At 39.9% G+C, this 22288-nt stretch overlaps 1 protein-coding gene across 1 annotated transcript; it reads left to right on the top strand.

Annotated features, from left to right (window-relative positions):
- The first annotated feature begins 6008 nt into the window (after positions 1 to 6008).
- Positions 6009 to 22285, top strand: coro2ba (coronin, actin binding protein, 2Ba). Its single transcript, XM_030794169.1, has 12 exons — positions 6009 to 6218; positions 13027 to 13143; positions 13743 to 13892; positions 14213 to 14377; positions 15230 to 15346; positions 16650 to 16754; positions 17102 to 17198; positions 17329 to 17441; positions 18038 to 18128; positions 18639 to 18778; positions 18924 to 19062; positions 22242 to 22285. The coding sequence occupies exons 1-12, from the start codon at positions 6018 to 6020 to the stop codon at positions 22283 to 22285; spliced, it is 1479 nt and encodes a 492-aa protein (XP_030650029.1). The 5' UTR covers positions 6009 to 6017.
- Positions 22286 to 22288: the final 3 nt, after the last annotated feature.

The raw sequence follows: 22288 nt of genomic DNA, 5'->3' as shown, positions 1-22288 counted from the left end.
GTCTGCATTCAGACTGAAAGCCTCAGCTGGACTGTTGATCTCTGTTAAGTAATGGTGTTCAGTAAGAGCTCTTGGGCTCTGCTGTGCCACTGTGTACACCTCACATAAGACCATGGTCACACCATCAACTGTCATTAATATAAATATATATATTTTCTCTCTCTCTCTCTCTCTCTCTCTCTGTCTCTCTCTCTCTCTCTCTCACACACACACACACACACACGCACACGCACACGCACACTCCAATCTCTGTCTCACTCATGCACACACACACACACACACACACGCACACACACACAGAGAGAGAGAGAGGTAGAGAGAGAGAGAGAAAGAGAGAAACACAGACACAGACAAAGGCAGAGAGGGGATAGGAAAAGTATGATTAGCCTGCCTCTAGCAGTAAATTCATATTGATACAGTGTGCTCTACTGTGTGTCCTGACTGTACTCTATACCCAGCTTGTTCCCTGTTCCCCAGGGTGATAATGAAGCAATAGAACATGAAGGCACTAATGAGCGTTCGTTTGGGTCTCTGAGTAGATGTTCATCACTTCAGCCCTTCAAACTACCAAAAAGGAAAAGATTTTTTTTTTCTCTCCACATCTTTTCTTTGAGTGTATTTATTATTCAGAGAAAAAATGGAGTCTTGATAGACAGACGCAGTAGAAAGGTTCAGCCACTTACGGTCTTGAAACTGCTGACATTTCAAAGCAAAGGAAGCAATGCATTTTGAGCTCTCCGACGTTCTGCAGTTGCGGTTGACTTTTGTCCTAAACAAAACGTCTCCTGTGAAAATCAGTGCGTGTCCACAGCTGGACCGGCGACTGCCAAACCAACCAGCAGGTGATCGCAGCACCATGTTATTTATTCTAAACTGTAAATGAATGCAATCGGAACTCACTCATGCACTGGGGCCCGTGGAGAGAATGAGAGAGAAAAAAGAGAGACAGAAGGAGGGCTAATGCTCTAAAGCTGTCAGACAAAGACTCTTCCAGAGATATGGCACTGAGTCCAACCACAGCCCTGTGGAGACCATTAAGAGCCTTTTGTGTCCCGGTCTGAGAGTGAGAGAGTCTGACTTCCTCTTCTGAATGCTGAGAGAGAGTGAGTAGCTTTGACCGTGATGAAAGCTAAGCTTTCTGCATGTTTGGGAGAGGTTTTGTTTGTGAATGAAAAAGACAGTGTTATGTTGATCGTCATGGTATGGTGGCCCAAATTGGAAAGATTGTCAATGCAGCATTGACTCGCTCATTGATTAGCCGTTTCACCATGTTGCCAGACAAGTGAGTAGAGAGGAGGTGGAAATGAGTCTGCACTCATATCATGCGCTTATTCACATTTGTACAGCTTTGCATTACATAAGGTATACTGAGTGGGTTTTTTACTGTTTCACAGTATTTTGCCTAGTGGTATCACTGTCTTTTGTAATGCTGACGCAATCAGAAATCTATTTTATGATGAAAGGAACAGATAGCAAGAGGGGACAGAGAGATAGAAGAATGAATAGACAGATAAAGAAAGTGAGAGAGAAAAGAGAAAGCACAGGAGCAAAAGTGACTGCAGGCAGTATGTGGAAAAGTCAATATACCGAATGTGCTCTCTGGAGTATTCTGCCTTTGAGCTTCTGCATGCACATGGGTACAAACACACAAACACACACACACACACACACACACACACACACACACACAAACGCACAAACACACACACACACACACACACACACACACACACATGCGAGCGCACACATGTACACCCCCATATGCACACACAAAGAGTTTACCAACACCTTTCCTGCACAATCACACATGCATGCGTACACAACAAAGAACTAGTGAGAACATGCAGAGGTTGACAGGGTAGCCCTGATATTTTGGCTGGAAGCACTAACTCTCCCCAAAGAACAGTGTGGAGTAGGTTCCCCAGAGAGGAACAAGGCCAAGAACAACAGAGGATACCAGCAACGAAAATCCCAATACAGCATTAGCCTTTTCTCAATATACAACACTGTAGCCTGCAGCAGGGAGTGAACACACAGACACACAATGTGAATACACACACACAGATACATACATAGTCTCTCTCACACACACACACACACACACACACACACACAGACACACACAAAATTGTCCTCCCCTCATTATTTCTTTATCTTTTCCTTCAGACATAAAAAAAAACCACATTTAATGCAATTCCAGTGTCATATGCTGTAAGTGTGGATTCACATTGTGGAAATCTAAATTTAAAAAAAGATAAATGAGGTCTGATAATCATAACATTTTCTCAAATTCAAATGTTTGAGAACAATAGTCGTGAGGGAGAGTGAACTGGATTTCAGGGCCAGTGTCAGCATCAATGGGAATAAAAAAGATTTTGGAGTGAGATCTCTTTTTGTCTCGTGGTCAATACTCTGTGGCAGTAGACAGGAAAGTGACAAAGTCTCAATAAAGGAAGGAAAATGTCATTTATTTTGAGCACGGAAAGCTAGTGTGAATCAGTCCCCATGTTTAATGACAGTATAATTGCAACAAACCTTTCATCATCCTGGCAAAACGCTCGGAGCAACATGGAGTCCCAGCAGCATTGCTGTTCTGATACTGCTCCACATCACTGCCAACACACAGAGATGTTAGAAATTTCACTGAGTTATGAGGTATTCAAATTATTGACAGTTGTAATCAAAATATTTTAAAGATAAGCTAAGGAAATGACTACGAAATGTTTGTCATTGTGGACTGTGCATATGTTAGGGAGCAGTTTAACTTTATATGTATCAGTGTGAATTGCAAAACAACTGCTTCTGGTCACTGTCAGGTACTCACATGAATAATCTGTGTTTAAGATTTTGAAAAAGGGAAAAGGATAAAAGCATTTGTACAGTATCAGATGATAAAAACAGCATGATCGCACACAATCACTAGTATCCACCCAATCAACTGCAGTTCATTTTTCTTTTTTAGAGAATTTCGAATTTGCCAGAATGTTGAATAACTTCAACGATTTATCTTAATCATCTGTAATATTCTAGTATTGAATGAAAAGCAGAGGTGACTGACCTGTCATACAGGCATTATCATATCTGATAGGAAAAGTCTATCTCTGGTATTTAAGGTGCCATTCAATGCATAGCTGGAGCGTGAGAAAGCACTGAGAAACTGAGAAGGATGAGGAGAGGGAGAGAAGGAATGAAGCAACAACAGGGGGTTCTGGGTCGCAGCCAGTAGGGTCTTGTGATTCCAGAGAGGAGGTGAGAGTCTAGGCTTCAGGAATGGGAAAAGACAGACACACTTACACACACACACACACACACACATACACATTTCAGAGTAGTTGTACTCAAAGATCTGACCTTTAACTGTATAAGGTTTTGCTTCTAATGTTAGTTAATTATAGCAGGACAATGTCGCTCTGCAGGTGTGAAAGGAAGAGTCATAAAAGTGTATGCACTGGTTCACAATCTTTAAAATCTTAAACATGTATAGGGATTTTCTGAGCTATACCTGTCACTGTAGTGGGTGAGCAGTTTGCTGTGGGTGACAGACATCTTCTCATGTATTACACTAACTGAAGACATTGAGATTCTGTGCAACTCAAAAAAAAAAAAAAAAATTCAAAGCCTCCTCTGAAGTACTTTTCTGAGAGTTAATGTCTAAACCCCTGACTCCTATTTTCACTGGAATTGATTGGAGAACTGTATAAGCTGGAGGGTCCGTGCAGCTACTGCCATAGCTAGCCTGTCTGCAATTCAATTCAACAACATCCCACCCAAGACAGATGCTGCCAAGCTTAGGGCTCAGGTACAAGTGTGAGTTGAGCAAGACAATTACAGTAATAGGGAGAGAGAGAGAGAGAGAGAGAGAGAGAGAGAGAGAGAGAAGAATCGCTACTGCAGATCTTGGGCTGGGTCTGCCCAGAGGGGGAGGGATAAAGAGGGAGGGGAAGAAGAGAGTAGGAGGAGAGGAGAAGGAGGGAAGACAGAAACAGATGCCAGCAAGCAGCACAGGCCTGCTATGTCTGCAGGGAAAATATTCTCTGACAGAAGAGTGAAAAGTGTATGCCGACAACAGCAGCAGTAAACAGGATACTCAGTTCTTCAGCCGGAAGGTAAGAAAGGGAGGGCATGGTGTCAGGATTTGAAGCTTATGTTTAATTGGAGTTTCTTGTCAAGCTACAAACCAGTAAAGAAATGTCCTCTACCCTGTAGCATGGCATGTTATTATGCATACTGGCAGCATTTTGTGGCTTGTGTGCGTGTGTGTGTGTGTGTGTGTTTGTGGGGATGCACATGTGTGAGTTACTGTGCATGTAGGCTTGAGCTTGTGCATGCATACATGACCAGCTGTGTGTATGTGTGTGTGTGTGTGTGTGTGAGTGTGTGTGTGTGTGCGCGCGCGCATGCACACATGCATGTGTGTGTGTGTGTGTGAATATGTGTGCATGCCCACATGTGTGCGTGTGTGTCTCTATGTGTGTGTCTTTATGTGTGTGTAAGGAATTAACAAACACCCCTATGAACAGTGTTCAGTGGCAGAACACTTGCTGCCCAAGGTCCCTGTCTGCTGCTCATCATTAAATCTTAAACAGGCAGACACTCCGGACGCATTGAGGGTTAGGCCTCTGCTCCTCTCTCTGCATTTTTAGGAACAGAACTGGAGCACTTCAGCACAGTGTGAGGAATGATGATGAAAGGGAGACATAGAGAGACAGGGAGAGAGAGATTTAGACACATAGAGATGTCACAGCAGTCTACATTTACTGTCTAGGTTGATATTGTCGCACCACATTGTCATAAATGAAACTAAATGATTACCAACCCAATCCTTAACATGCTGATGAAATTGCTCACCAGTCAACGCTAGCATTCTAGACAGATGGATCCCTTTTGACTGAATAATGAAACAGGGCCTGGGGGTGTGTTTGTATCTGAATGCACAGCGATGCTTCGGACAATGCGGCCTTGAGCTGGCTTCTGCGTGTGATCACACTTAGAGCATCGCTGTTCAGACACTGGTCATAAATCTTCCTCTTTTAGCACTTCCTGTCTGCCCCTGATCTCTTCCTCGGTTCTTGGGGATGGGATGATATTTGTGACTGTTAATAGCACAGTCTCTCATTCATTATCAGAGCCATCTCAGCGGTATAATTTGGAGTGGCGAACGAGACATAGGGTGTTGGTCTGGAATGGATTGAGTTTTATAATGTGATGAAGCATGTTACCACTTCCTTTCTGTTCTCTGAAGGGATTTTGTATTCTATGGTGCCTGAGGCTTTTACAAGTATCTTATGGTGAAAAAATATAATGGAATCATTATGACATTGGATGTACACAGTGGACAAAGTGCTCTTTCAATGCAATACATGGTGAAAACACTTTATACTACTTATTTTGCATAAATCTTTTCAACAGTTCAACATAATGTCAACATCGTACCTCCCTTAGGACACAGTGGCATGTGACATACTTAGAATGTAACAGAAACTGAAGTTTTGACAGATGGAAACACAGATCTCTGCTTTGAGAGGGGATTTTGGACTGTGGCGTATGAGAGAAGAGTGTGGCTGTCTTCTTTTCAATTCTTTGGCAGATTAGATGAAACTGATTGGTCAGTTTAAATGAGTTTTCAATGTGCAACTTCCTTGGGTCATTATTTCCATTATTTCATCTGTCTCAACAAATATCCATATCGAATTTCTTAAACAATAAAAACTGAATGAGGAATCTGAATTATATGACAGAACCAGTGTGGTCTGGAGATGACACAAGACCAAGTCTCTTGGATATGCTAGTTAGTTTTCACTGGTAGTCAACAATAATCTTCCTGCAGTTTTACCCTCCCATAGGATTTTTTCTTCACCTGATCCAGCCAATCAAGACCTGTGGCAGTGTATGATTTCTGGAATCAGGAGGTTCTGAGAGTGAAAGAAAATTTAGCAGGAGGGTTGGCTGACTACTGACGTGCTCTTGTGTTTACTTCACTCACACACCAACCTTACTCCTCTGTTTGTATTTTACAGATGTCATGGCGCCCAACCTACCGAAGCTCCAAGTTTCGAAACGTGTACGGCAAAGTGGCCAACCGGGAGCACTGCTTCGACGGCATTCCCATCACAAAGAACGTCCATGACAACCACTTCTGCGCTGTCAACGCCAAGTTCCTTGCTATAGTGACGGAGAGTGCTGGAGGAGGGTCATTCATCGTGATCCCTGTCACACAGGTAACCATGGTGACAGTCCCACTGTGTGCCAACATTCTGGTGCATTTGCATACTCACTGGGGCATTTGTCACAAGACTGGAGCTAAATCCATGACCAACACAGTATCTCATTATTAAAACTATCACATAAGAGAATACTGTCCTGTCAAAATGTACAGTGCTGAGGGTTGGTGATTTTGACCAAGAACATGTGGGTTACATGAAATGTCAGCTGGAACTGTACATAACATTCATAAACACCAACAGACAGTAGGTGATATGTGGAGGGGATGAGGGCGGATGCCATCCCCCTTGTTAGCAAAAAGACCAAAATGCATCCCCCTTTTTAACCTGCCATCCCCCCATATACTCCACAGAGCAGTGTCAGTGACCATTGGGCCATCCCTCCTGTTGGCCATTGGACCATCCCCCCCTATTACAAAATAACAAATCACATACTGCCTACAGAACATAAACAAATGGCGAAATGACATTTTGTATCCATATGTGGGAAAATGGACATATCTATAAATGACCGTTGAGATACTGAAGTCCCATTTACAGTTCATATGAATGGTTAACGAGACTCAGGTTTCTTGTGCTAATAAGAAGCATTTGCAAAGTATTCTATTCCATCACAATGAGCCTTTGGCTCATGTTGTGTCTGTAATGGCAAGTTATGGTTGTAACACATGCATTTCATTCTACTGAAACTGCGCTTTCTTGAAAAGCTTTCTTGAACTACTGCACTACCACTGCACTACTGCACTACTCCTCTCTAACTATTACTGCATAAGGAGCAAAATGTATTCTCCCAAGAAGTTTAAAATGATGAATTATTAAATATATATTAGCTTTGTGGCTACAGGATCTGAGGGTGATCCATGGATCTGAGAGTGATCCCTTCCAATCATTCCTATGACTATAACCCAAGATTAATGCTGTAATTTGGGTTTGCATGGCTAGTAATAATCTTCTGATGTTGGTCTCTGATATATCTTTGAAATAGACAAGCTGTGTAAGCCACTGTTTCTATTAAGATAGTTTTGGTGATGAAATGTCTGTTTGCTGTCCTTAAAAAGGAGGCAAATCCTCTTAGCGAAGCCGAAACGAATCAGTTGTATGAACCGTGAAACCTCAAGCATTACACAGTCATTTCACAATCTTTCAGACCTTTTTTTCTTTCTTTAATTTTCTCCCTTCTGCATATTGTCTCTAAGTGATCATGCATGAGCCAAGTGCACAGACTGTTGCAATTATTCAATCCAAAAGCACAAAAGAGGCAAAGGCAGACATGATTATAATAATAATGATGACAAAGGGACATTACAAAGGAAGACACTGTCATCTATAGCTCTTCTCTCTATATATCCCCACAGTTCCTCCACCACCTCTTGCTCTCATGCATCCGGTCACGCCACGCTACCCGCAGGGTCTATGGATTCCCCTGGTCACGGTTTTAGCCACACTCTGGATCCAAGTTCTGCAACTTGGGCCAGTCCTCAATGGTGCTTTTGTCATTGAGGTCCAGAGTCACTGAGCTGGTGTGTGTCAAGCAGGCCAATGCCTTAACCCTCTGACATTTTCAATTGGCTCAATTGTTGAGTGTCTGACTCAGGCCACTTTCCCAGAGCAGCTGGACAGAAGATGGCATGGAAGGGACAGAGAGAGAGAGAGAGAGAGAGAGATGGAGAGAGAGAGATGGAGAGAGACGGAGAGAGGGGGCGAGGGAGAAAGAGAGAGAGAGAGAGAGAGAGAGAGAGAGCTGAGATCCTGTCTCTTGTCTCTCTTTCTCTGTTTTGGTGCTTTTCCATCATTCTCTGGACGCTTCATGGTGCATGCTAGCTCGCTGTCTCCTCTCAGACTGACCCTGCAGACTGAGCATGCTCTGAATACGGAGCAGAATGTGAAATCATTTACTCTGATATAGTCATACAGTTAATGAGCCCTCCACAGGGACAATCAGGAATTTACTGTACAGAAATGCTGAGACAGTGGTGGATCAGCTTCTCTGCTGTATTTAAATCAATCAATTTTTTTCTGATATGTTTATTAATCCCAGTTGTACTCTTACTGCATGTGAACAAACAAATATTTTTAAAGTGCTGTGTACAAGTTGAAATGCTAATTGACACCAGAGGCAGAAGTTGCTGTTAACTGTAAGGTACTATGCAACATTTTTTGCATGAATGGTTCAGTGCTTTCCTAGATAGCAGATCATAAGACTAATCACTCTGTTTTTAGTTCAGGATCCTTGGCTGCACATTCTCTCAGAGAATGTTTGACACATGGAAACAATCAGCTTTCTGAACTCTGGGCTGCTCTATGGAATTCCTCATGTGATGGGTTTTGAATAGACAAATGGAAATTGCACGCAGAAACTATGCCCCATACAGCCAAGAGAGAGAGAGAGCGAGAGAAAAATACAGAAAGGAAAAAGGGTACGGTATTGAAGATGATGTAATAGGTTACAGTTTAACCACTGGACGTTTTACTCATTACCTTCAGTTGCTAAACAGCTGCAGACTGCAGACAGCTGTAGCAAAAAAAAAAAAAAATGGCGTGGAGTGGTGAACTATTGATGGGACAGAGCTGTCCCCTAACCACACTAAAAAAGTGTGTCTGCCAAATATTTTTAACTATGCAATAGAAATAAAAAAATGTGTTGCACATCAGAAAACCCTGGTGCTACACATACACACACACACACACACACACACATACACATAACACAAACACACACACACACACACACACACACGGTTACACACACTGACATCCTCCAAACAAAGAGGGAGAGCCATCTGGTGCTCACAGAGTACACTGCTCAATATTACCTTCTCCTGACTACCTCCTTAACTTGAGACCAGTATTGCGTCAAAGCACCAAAACTCTCTTATACACTCTGCCTCAACCTTTCCTGGAGCCAAAGTATACTTTGGCAGTCTGGTTGAGAACAAACATTTTCCACTGTCTCTCACACTGCCTTACAAGACTTCAGGAAGCACACAGGAACTAGAGGTTACTTAAATCAGCAAGGTGAGTTTAAGAGAGAGAGAGAGTCACAGCCGAACTGGCCAATGATGATCCTCGTCTCTTGAGCAGCATGCTGGAAGTCCCAGTCTCACAGGGCTGGTTATGAGCCCCCGTGTCTAAGTGTTAACGAGCACACTATGACACACATTTTCCAACAGTCTACTTTTTATTAGCTCATATGTTAAATAACATGCCATCATGCTAACGCTGCATGTGTGTTCTGCCATAAACGTAAAGCAAAAACATAATTTTATCCCTCTTTAATGTTTCATAGTATAATTGTCACGTTGGAATATCTTCACAAATTAGATAAGCCATCTGGAGACAGTTGTGAGTATAAGTAATGAGTACATTAGTTGTTACTGGTGATTTGGATCATATTTAGCTCATGGGTAATGTAGTTTAGAGATACAATTAAATGCTAAAGATATGATGTTCTCTGCATTGAAACAGAGAGAGGGGAGATTAGGTAGCATGTTCCACAACCCCCACACAGATTGCCTTACTCAGTGACTGCCATGATAATTAGCGATATTGCGTGTGTAGCTCTGGTAGACTCCGAGGGACTTTAGCTGTGTCAGGTATCAGTGGAGTGTATCATCCGCTGTCGCAGGACGATGTTACTGTCCTGCTCAGCAAAGCCTTCGAGGAAGGAAGCAACTTTTTATTCATGTTTATGATTTGTTAACATCAAAACACAGATCTGCAGTCACATACGAAGTTGTCTCTGGTGGTGCAATTGAAAAAGGCTGAGCAAAAAAGGACAATGTGGAAAACAGCAGAAGTGGGTACAGGGAAGATTTTTTTTTTTTTTTTTCAGTAAAGGGCTTTTAAAACTGTAGAATGTTATGACAGGACTGATTCCTTATACAGGACTTTTTGCGTGCTTTTGAGAGTGATATGTGAATGAAAAAAAACTCCAATGGCACTATAATTTGTGAAAATAGAGAATGGAAGCTGTTGCATACTCCTGTGCACAGTGTACATTATTTAGCATTAGTTAATGGTGTCGGCTGAATTTTATGCTGTCCGATAGGCCTTGCACTTATTAAAACGTTATGATAACATTGTAAAGATAATTATTAAAGAGCATCAAATAGATGAAAAAAATGCAGTCTGTGCCACCTGTAACTCTGAGGATTACTAAGGCTGTAGTTCCAGTCCAACACATCTGTGTCAGCAGACACTGTAGTGTAGCCACGCCAAGAAAAAGAGGCCACACATTTTCTGATGAATGACCTTGAGAATGGGACCATCTCCCAGATTATGCCTCTCTCACAGTTTTATTGCCTCTATTATTGCTATCATTAGACATACTTTGTTTTCTCATTCTCACTGATGATTGTTTATGATCAGTTTTGTAGTTGTGCCAAACTTGAACCAAAGGGAGAAAATAGAGCGAGAGAGGTTATTATGAGTTTATACATGTGGCACATGGCTACATAATATTATCTGACAATTGACTCATATTTTCTTCTATAAAAAAAATACTGATGTGAGATATACAGTAAACTGGGACTGTGTGTGTGTGTGTGTGTGTGTATCAGAGAGAGAGCTCTTAAATGATCCATTAATAGAGTAATCATGCCTGCCATTCTTCTTGTCCCCTCTTTGTCTACCTCAGGGGAAATCACTGATTCACAGAGCTTCTCTGTCTTACTTCATCTCTCAGTATTTCTCAGTCAGTTCTCACTCTTCCATCCATGGTTCCTCTGTACAGCGTGCTGTGAATTCATTGTGCCATACAATATATTGTTTATTTCTGCTTAATTTCCGCTGTCATGTTATCAGAGATAATGATGGATCTTCAATTATTCAGTTCTTAACACAAGTGGTGCAACCTAATTTAACAAATAAGTCAAATACTACTATCAAATATTTGAATGTGGTGTATATGAATTACGCATGTAAACAAATCCTGCAGGTTCATTATGCATTAAACATCAATCTTTGCAAACAAATAATCATCAAAACATCACAAAATATTATAAACAAAGAAAACTATATCATTTTGACTACATAAGAATGGCGTGTGGTATTTTTAAATGGTGTAATAAATAAACTAAAGATTCATTTTAAATGAATTCATTTTTAATCAGCTGTTGAATCCATAAACTGATATTCACTGAAGTATGTTGGATGTTGTACTGTTAAATCCATGTTACAGTGCAATTTCCATTTTCTATTGTTCTTTGTGGATGAATACATTTTGTGTTGCTTTGTAATGGCCAATGAATAATGTGTTGCCTTTTTGTGCTGGTGAGTGGATTTTATGTTGCTTTGTGATGGTGAGTGAATATTGTGTTGCCTTTTTTGTGTCGGTAAGTGAATTGGGTGTTGCTTTGTACATGAAGTGTCACACTGTGCTGGTTAGTCTATGTTCAGCAGGCTGTCTCTGATGGTACTGTGCAATATTTTTCAGCGGCTAGATGAGATCACTGAATGCTGATTAGGGTCCTTTTGTCTTTAACACTCCAAATTCCCAGTGCCTGAAACACTGGGAATTAGGAAATCTATACAGCTGGCATAGACACCAGTATGAATACTAAGCTTTCACTGTTTTGTTTTGGTTTTTGGTTTTTGGTTTCGTTTTGGGTTTTTTTTCAGTTTAATTTCTGACATTAATTAGCATGGTATTTTCTATTATTCAAATAGAATATGGTCATTTTTTTGGATACAGACAGAACATGGACAATAAAGATCCCAGCCCATTCAGCAGGGTTGAGAAAATTAATTATTTAAGCATCTTGTCTCAGCCTTGATATAAATCAGCACCCACCAAAGTAAATGTAATTTTGAGAGCACTCAGTAACAGTCTCTGCTCATAAGTAAATGTAACACAGTAAATGCTTATGGATATCACAAACTAATTTGTTGTGATCACATTTTTAAAAATTGCATTATATCTGGTTTATACTATTGTAAGTAAAAGTTTAAAAAGTAAAATCACACAAAATGATGATTCCCCCTCCATTAACGAATTACAATGATTTCCCCATTTAATCAACCTCTTCTTTTACCTGTCCACAGAGATGTAAACTCTCAAAAGTAACTAGAGCAACATTTTAACCATGAGCACTAAAAGGTCTCATGATTTAAAACTACCTATACACCATGATCTGCTGACACTTCTTCCAAACCTAGTTACAAAACAACTCCTTTGAACAATCACTCGCCAATTTACAGCCCAGACACCAAATTCTTCATCCACTATTAATGGCTATTGCATATCATTGTCTGGCTCCCCCTCATACTAGCAGTACTAAAGAAATGGTATGTGCTTATGAGTGATGGCAGAGCACCAAGCACTTTCAATGTTCTTGCATGCATGACCTGAACTACAACTCCCAAAGGAAAGAAGAAGGAGGTCAATGGACTAAAATGACATCAAACATTCATGACATCATGACCGACATTCTATGGATTCTCTCTGCAATGGTGTAGCACCTCCCTGTGGGCATAATGCTGTACTGCACAAGGGCAAAGTTAATCCTTCCACAGCACTCTATAAATTAAAAGTTAAAATACTAAACAACAAAGGCTTCATTTCATAAAGACACTAAATGTATTATATAAAGGTTTCATTTTAAAGTTTATAAATACTATAAATTCCTGTTGATATGTGTGTGTGTGTGTGTGTGTGTGTGTGTGTGTGTGTGTGTGTGTGTGCATGCAGATGTGTGTGTGTGTGTGTGTGTGTGTGTGTGTGTGTGTGTCTGGTTGAGATGGAAAGGAAACAGCAGATCAAATGCCCTTAAATGTCTCATAACGTGTGCTTGTGTCTCTCTTATAGTCAGGACGCATCGACCCACACTACCCAAAGGTCTGTGGTCACCAAGGAAACGTATTAGACATCAAGTGGAACCCATTCCATGACAACATAATCGCTTCCTGTTCGGAGGACTCATCTGTGAGTACCACCATAATAATAAAATAAGCATATCAAGCAGTTTTGCGTTAATTCTAGTCTATTAAATGAAAAATAATATTTGAGCAGAGCTGATTTTCATTTCTAATAAGAGTTGGTCAACAGTGAACAGAAAAGAACAAACTAGAATACCGAGGGTGTGATGTGTGTTGCATTTGCCCATTAGCAGAGTACACACATGTCAGATCTGTGAAGATCTGAAGCTTGTTTCTATATAAGTTTGCTTTTATTCAATGACCAGTAGCTTTTTCATAACAGATAAGATATCTAAAGAACACTCTATCATGTTTTTAATTCTAAAAATCCTTGTAGTAGACTAAAGACAGGCTGCATTTCTACATCTTGTTTGACATTACTGCAAGTATATATTTTCATCTTTATTTCATAATGTTCTCACAGAAATGGCTTAAATGTGATATTAGCATGTATTAAGAAAAAGTTCACCGGTATAAATGTATATATGTATGTTTACATGTATGTATGTGTGTGTGTGTGTGTGTCTATATATGTGTGTGTGTGTGTGTGTGTGTGTGTGTGTGTGTGTGTACGTGTACGTGTGTTTGCCTTTGTGTACATGTCAGGTGCGGATATGGGAAATTCCAGACGGTGGATTAAGGAGGAATATGACAGAAGCAGTTCTGGAGCTGTATGGACACAGCAGACGTGTGGGACTTATAGAATGGCACCCGACCAGTAACGGCATCCTGTTCAGTGCAGGCTATGACTACAAGGTGATAACTAATGACAAAATGATCTGTTTATGTATATAATTTAAATGTCCTTGATGCTGTAACAACATGTTGTCCAGTAGCTCTGTTGCTTGTACATTGGTTCAGTATCAGTATATATCATATTGCCACATAGGCAAATATCCATATTAAGCTTATCTTGGACTATACTCATTGCAATACAGATTATTTTCCCAAATTTCTTACAGTATATACCAAATGCTCCAAGAAATACTTTTGTTAATGCTTAACATTGTTTCTTACATCCAAAAAAAAAAAGACTTCTCTCGCCTGCTCCATTGTCTGCTCTGTCTTTGCTTTAGATCTTGATCTGGAATCTGGAGATTGGGGAGCCAGTGAAGATGATTGATTGCCACACAGATGTGATTCTCTGCATGTCTTTTAACACAGAGGGCAGTCTGCTGACCACCACCTGCAAAGATAAGAAGCTACGTGTGATTGAGCCCCGTTCAGGCCGAGTTTTACAGGTAAGGGATTTGTACAATACATGATACAAAAAGTTATATCTACAGGTACATACACAGTAAACAGTCTATTAACCACTTTGTTATAGACATACAAGCAAATTATCCTTAAAACCCTCTACAACTCTAATGATACCACTTATCCCAGCCCTAAGTCATGTTTATAATCATCACAACCATAACCATAATCAATCATAATCAAGAAAATGATAACATGAAAGTAAATGTGATAGAACAAAAGAAGTCACACAAAAGCAGTGAAAGGCTCACTATCATGGTTTTGAGTTCAGTAATTGCTTGATCATATTTGATCAAATTTCACAGATAGACTTGATAGGATAATCAGGTAAGATATTTTAATATTCTGATCCCTCAACAGTTTTATGTGTCACGAGAAATGTATTCATGGAAGACATCATTCAATAGGTCTTAAGCCAGTGAAGTCCAAAGCCTTCAAAGATCAGCATATGAGCCCAACTCCATGTCAATCTTTTCAAAGTTCAAAGCATTCTCGGAATCAATGCCTCAAATCCAAACCGCTCCAGTGTTTTGGCGAAAGGTCACTTTAAACTTTAAATAATTCAGTTTTGTTGAAATCCCTTCTCCACTTATAGGTCAGTGCATTTCAGAGAGAAATGTCCAGGAAGGTCACATGATTGAACCACACTATAGAGAACAGATTCATTTGCAGTTGTAACATTGTGTATGAGGACCTAACAATCTTCTTTTTGTTGCACTATAATCACACCCACAACCGGACATATTTGTCACAGTCTAATGATATTCGGATATGTTATATCACATTTTGTACTTCCTCTCAGCTAAACTGAAATCTGTTACATGTTTCCCTGACAGGAGGCAAACTGTAAGAACCACAAGGTGAACCGAGTTGTGTTTCTGGGCAACATGAAGCGTTTGCTAACAACAGGGGTCTCCCGTTGGAACACCAGACAGATAGTCCTGTGGGATCAGGTGAGTGTACCAACCCCTGAAGGACCACCGCCACCTCCCAAAGTCTGTGTGTGTGTGTGTGTGTGTGTGTGTGTGTGTGTGTGTGAGAGAGAGAGAGAGAGAGAGAGAGAGAGAGAAAGTGCGTGTGTAAGGGGGATAAATCTAGACAAGGGATTTGTACATCTATTTATGTGCATGTCTGAGTGTGTGTGTGTGTGTGTGTGTGTGTGTGTGTGTGTGTGTGTGTGTGTGTGTAAGTTTGAGTGTGTGTGTGTGTGTGTGTGGATCTACAGATGTAGTCGTGGTGTATTCAAAGGCCAGAGGTAAAGAGCTGATTCACAGGGTCAGACATGCAAGAAATATTCTCCCATGAGCTGCACAGCCCTAAAGATTACATCCCTCTGAAAGTTGTTATTTCTTCCCCTGAATAGCTTTCTGATCATTATAGCATCAAAACAATTTTGATAATACGTTCAAATGAACTGGGTATAGTTTAGGGGGGAAGTGAACCAAGAATAAAAGTAGAATAAAATGTTTGTTCAAATTTGCTCTTTGCAGAACACATGCTCTTCCTCATTAATGATATCAGTTCCACTCAAACCTCCAAAGTAACGTATCAACGATTTAACATTTCAGTTTCAGATAATATTTGTTATTGCCAATAGATTTGAAACACCAACTCACAAAATGAAGAAAGGACTAAAAAATCTCTTTTTGATGATGATGATGATGATGATGCTGATGATGGTTTAGAGCCCAAACAATCATTTCATTTCACTTCAACCAATTTTTCCTTTCATTTTGTCACCATGTCCCATAATGAATATCATTTCTAGCATTTTTCAGTCTCACAGCTCTTGTTTTTTAAATGTTTTGGTTCTTCTTTGATTGCACATGAAGTAACACATGGATAACAGCAGTTTGAAAATACAGTTGGCCTGCCTTACCCGTGGGTTTGGCATCCGCGGTTCAAAAATATAAAAAAAAATTAAAAATCCAGAATATTCTCGAAAGAGAACGTTTGAAATTCCTACGGGCAGCGTAGTATGCCAGAATCTTGTAGTCAGTATGATTTACGTGGGTTTTACCAGTTCTTAGTAGTACCTATTGGTGAGGTTTCAAGTTATGAACATGTATAAGTTAAAATTATGTAATTTTATATGTGTTCTAAGCATCCACAGTTTTTGCACATCCTTGGGGTGTCTGGGAACCATATACCCGCGGATAAGGCAGGCCAACTGTGTAAATCTTTTTTTTTTTTACATCTATGCCTTTAACATCTGTCATGTTCCTGGTGTCATTTTTGCATAATTGTGCCTTTTAGGAGGATCTCTCCATGCCAATCAAAGAAGAGGAGATAGATGGTCTCTCAGGCTTGCTGTTTCCGTTTTATGATCCAGATACTCACATGCTCTACCTAGCAGGCAAAGTGAGTTTTTATTTATTTTATTTTAGTTATATATTTATTTTGCTGTATTCACATTGATTTAACTTGTAATAATGCTACCATTTCATACATATGTCAGCTACATTCAGACTTGTATGTGTGTGTGTGTGTGTGTGTGTGTGTGAGAGAGAGAGAGAGAGAGAGAGAGAGAGAGAGAGAGAGAGAGAGAACTAAGAGAGTACAATATGTATTTTAAACCTCTAAGTGAGAACATCCTTAATCCAATACAACAGTTTGTCAGTAGTACAGTCCCAAAAAACCTCAAAACCTCAAGATGTAACGCATTATTGACACACTTAGTTTGATTTGACTACTGTATACAATTCTAGGGAGATGGAAATATCCGTTACTATGAGGTCACCACAGAGAAACCATACCTGCAGTACCTCATGGAGTTCCGATCTCCCGCCCCACAGAAAGGACTTGGTAGGCCGGAATTACTCTTCACCTTTATTAATATCAAAGGAGGTGTCCCTTTTTTTTTTTTTACAAAGTAGTTTGTAGAATCCCACAACAATGAGTATCTTTATCAAATATGGTTATTTTTTTCATTAAGGTGTAATGCCAAAACATGGGTTGGATGTTGGGGCTTGTGAGGTGTTCAGGTTCTACAAACTGGTAACACTGAAAGGACTGATAGAGCCAATCTCTATGATTGTGCCAAGGAGGGTAAGTACTGCTGCCAATTCACAAATTATCCTGACAGTCTGCCTGCCAGTGTCCCATTACAATTCATTGCACTGAGTCCCATCTGTACAAAACCACTTGCTTTCAAATGAACATCTGAATGATTCTGTACACAGAAATCTGTGCCAAACATGTTTATACTGTGAAACGCTCTGGATCAAGGCAGCGGCTGTCTGCTAAAATGAGCTGGTCTTGTTGTGCGGTATCATTTGGTTTTTTGCTATGATCACAAAACCCCTCACCTGTGACATAACTGTTTAATTGCTGGCGGCACTGAACTGCAAGCCAAACAGCTGATATTCTGTCAAACGCCATTTATGGTTCATAATCAGCAGAAACATATTAAAGTTTCGTGACAACAAGACTTTGAAACCTCTTTGTTCATTCATGTCTTTGAGTGATTAGCCATATTAAGGCTTCCACATTCTCCCACGGAATTAGAGACAAATTTTCACTTTTCTAATCAAAAGAAAATTAAAACTGCATTACGTTGTGTTGTTTTGCATTGTATTTTGTGCGCGCGCGCGTGTGTGCGTGTGTGTGTGAGAGACATGTGATCTGTTTTTTTACTTTTTCAGTCAGAGACATATCAAGAGGACATCTATCCAATGACTGCAGGAACAGAACCTGCTCTCTCTGCTGAAGAGTGGCTCAGTGGCGTCAACAGAGGTACATATCCCCCCTGCAGTTCTGATACTGGTCACTGACGTAAGAGTGAGCACCACAGTGGACACTCATAAAAATGTTCAAACTCAATGACTGAGGTTCATTCAATGCAATTTAAAGCTGGTGGTGCCAAGATGAGTGTTCAGGTGCCTGTAATTTTTAGGAAAATGTTTTCAACCCAGTTAAGAGATTCCCTTTATCATTGCTCATGAATGCACTTCTATTAATGGAAATATAATGCATCACAAAAGCTTGTCCACACACACAAAAAAATCTATCAAAATATACTATATCTACTGCTGTATAGTGGTACTTATTTATTATGAAAGCTTTTGGAAACATAATGATTTACTGTTATGAACAAAAGCAAATGCTCTTTCAAGCATATGAAAATGGTTCTCAGAGTAACCTGTGGCATAAAAAGCAAACAGACAACAACAACAAAAAAACAACCCAGAACCATATTCTGTTGCATAAGGATAACTGATCAACTCAATATATGTCCACACAAAGGTCCAGTCCTCATGTCTCTGAAAGAAGGCTACAGCAAACCTAGCAAGTTGGTATTTAAGGCTCCAGTGAAGGAGAAGAAAAGCGTGGTAGTAAATGGGATTGACCTGCTGGAAAATGTTCCCCCCAGAACAGAGAATGAGGTGAATCTCAAGATGCATTTCAGTTCACTTTATCCTCCATTAAGATTACATTAAACCATTGTTAGAGCTTGGTCCTTACAATGTGTGTGTGTGTGTGTGTGTGTGTGTGTGTGTGTGTGTGTGTGTGTGTGTGTGTGTTCTGCAGCTCCTGAGGATGTTTTTCAGGCAGCAGGAGGAGCTGAGGCGGCTGAAGGACGAGCTCACACAGAAGGACGTTAAAATCAGACAGCTGGAGCTGGAGCTCAACAACCTGAGAAACAGCCCCAACACTGACAACACAAACAGCAGCATCTGACCACAGAAGCAAGCCCCTACTCTGGGCAATCTCTTTCTCTTGAAAAAAAAAAAAATGGCATGGATCCTCCAGAGCTGCTAAAAGCCAGCTGCACATGGCCAGCCAAAAGTCCCTCACACACCCCACGTCAGTCCTTTCTTTTCCCTTAGAGCTGGGAGCTTAACCGTACCGATATATATACATATATTTACTTTTCCCTCTTTCTAACTTACGCTAATGCAACTTTCGTGGGGTTGATGCCCCACAAACCACTCCCTGCTACTCATGACCTGTGTCCCCCACTGCCTGTCACTTTGCAGTAAACTGAACATCTCCTAACACGGAGTTGCCTGAAGCTTACATCCACAGGTGTGCACTGGAGTTGGAGCTCTCAAGGGACATGAAATAAGTTGTATATGCAGGGCTTTCGTTATTTCTTTTTCTAATATTTGATCTGTCCCTTTGTTTCTTTCTACCCCTCCCCCTCTCTCTTCCTTTTTTGAGGATGTTTACTGCAAAAACTGCAACTTTGGACCTGAATGGCTTCAAATAAGAGAAAACCATGTTATGTTTGGTCAAAGCCATTATCTATGTGACATAATTTTCATTATTATTATTATTATTATTTTTTAGATTTTAGAATTTGCAATAGTAATTATTTATTTAGTAACTGTTTTTCCTAATTAATTACTGGTCAGCATAATCAAGTTTATCTCATCTCACACATAACAATAAAAGCATCAAAGGAGAGAAAAAGATCTATAGCTTTTGCAACCAGACACAAAGGCTGTTTAGAAATCTTGGCATTGTCAAATCAGGATTAGAGATAAACTTGATTGACATGGGGTTCAAACCCCTGTGCCTGGCTGCATACACAGTGCCAAGCCCCACTATAAGTTACACTACACAACTTGACAGAAAACCACACTACAATTATTGTAACTATTAGACTATAGTTTAGCTTCTTAAGAATCACAATTATCCATTTCAGCGAGTCTAAAAAGGTAAACGAATAAGTATTGTCACTACCAATGAGCTTTAAAAATGTCTACTCATTTCCCTCATTGCAACAACACAAATGTAACGGAATAATCAACTAATCAAAGACTTTTCCGGTTCCATAATGAAACTAAATAGAAATCATGAATAGAATTAGCATTGCAAGGGAACTGAGAGAATTGTGGGTAAGGCTGAAAGGTTAGAGATGCACATATAGCAATGTAGAACTTATTGCTGGAAGAAGACACAGCAGGTTGGTACTGATGGAAACATGGAATTACTTAAGTGCTTATAAAGTATTTACAACTTATACAAACTCTTACATACGCATCGACATATGCACACAACCACACCTATCGTTCAGTCATAAATCATTCAGACGTACTGAACCAATGCTAAAGGTCGATTTCTCTTTTGTTATATACACAATGTTCATTCTTACTAGTATACATTCAAAGGACGGTGAACTGAGAACAATAGTGAAAATGAATGAGTTTGTTACAGTGCTATAAGTGTTTTATAAGCAGGAGTGAAACATAGATGTGATACAGAGTAAAGGAGATGACATGATGAAGGATATTAGTCACGTTTTCTTTTTCTTTTTTGTAACCATGATCAGAGATCCAGTCAAGACCACTTGTACTGATATGATTCAGACCTAGCCACATTTCACTGCATGTTTTTTCCGTACTGGACTTCAGAACTATGTCCAGTAGGATTTTCATCAGCATAAATACCTATTTCGTCGCAGAATCTGAACATTAAGGGTTACATTTTAGCTATAATAGATATGCATTGATTTTGCTGTCTGCTCAGTATTAGTCTGATCATTTTGAGTGAATGTTTGGACATTTGTTTAGGCTGCATACTTACAAGCTGTTCAAATATTCTTCTTCTTCTTTGAATATGACCTCTCAGTGACTGTTTCTGTACAGTTGATTCAGAAACATGAAGAGGGTCAAATGCACAGCTTGGGGGTGGGGTAAGTTACCTTTGTTGTGGTAAGTTACTTCTGACTGAGATATTCTCTCTCTGTCAATTTAGTGTGAAATAGAACTATATGCCTCACAGAACAAAACAAATCCAGAAAATTCTTAGTTTGTCTCCAGAATGGGTAAACTGGACAACTATTTTGCTTGTATCTTTACAGTTCTCTGAAATTCTTTTATCCACTTACTGTAGTCCAATAAGATGTGGTCTTGCTTAGTAATGAACAGAAAATGTTGTAAGACGGACAGTACAACACGTGAACTGTTGAGAGAGAGAAAACAGACATTTGGCTACTCTGTCTTGGTTAGCCACTAGGTAGTATATTTTGGAGGGGTACTCTTATGATCCTATCATTCTAAATGTCTATGTAATTGAAGCAAACTGTTCATGACGAATCTTTCTCAGCTTGAGTCACGGTCTTCTACCAGCCTACTTGTATGTATTGGAGTCCAAATTTGTGACAGCTGACACAACTCTCTAAAGCATTGATGATTATTTGAGAGGGCGGATCAGGTCAGTGAATGCAGTACTTCTGGAAAAATGTGCAAAAAGCTACTCCATGCTCGACTGGAGACAACAAGCAGTACTCTTAGACAGTATTTCTCAATTTCGCTTGTTGGAGACAAGTCATGTTTCTTATTCTCTGCAACTATGCACAGTAACAAATAAGTCCGCTTCCCAAGTGAGCAAAAAAAGCCCTCGACTGCCCATAAAGCAACATCCTTTTCAGGGCAACAAAAAGTACAATATGCAAGGATGTTAAAGGTCTCCAAGGGGGTTGTGTAACACTGCCCTCGGGCATACGATGAACGTAAAACGACTCACTTCTGTTGCTCCACTTGAGGCTCAGAGGTTTCAAGAGTGGTTTTAGGTTGATCTTCAAATTTCCTCAGACTGACATGCACTATCCAGACACACCACTTGGTGACAGACGAGAGGACCACGAACCATAGTGTATGACTCGCTGGATCACTAAAATGATACTTAACATTTACTGTCTATGCTTCCCCTGTAATATATAGATGATACATAATGAACTGGACACATTTTACTTTAAAAATTTACCAAACACAATACATGCATAATCTGGCTCTGGGGTGTTGCACGTGAAGATTCATCCCGTATGTTTTCAAAATCAACATTTGGAAGAGAAAAACTGAATTCACAGCAATTTAGGAGCCACCAGAGAGAAAATTTAAGGTAATAATAATAATAATAATGATGATAATAATAATACATATTAACTT

The sequence above is a fragment of the Chanos chanos genome, chromosome 2 (assembly GCF_902362185.1).
Source record: "Chanos chanos chromosome 2, fChaCha1.1, whole genome shotgun sequence".
NCBI lineage: Eukaryota > Metazoa > Chordata > Actinopteri > Gonorynchiformes > Chanidae > Chanos > Chanos chanos.
Note: the sequence above shows the minus strand (reverse complement) of the source record. Positions and strands in the feature narration are given on the sequence as shown.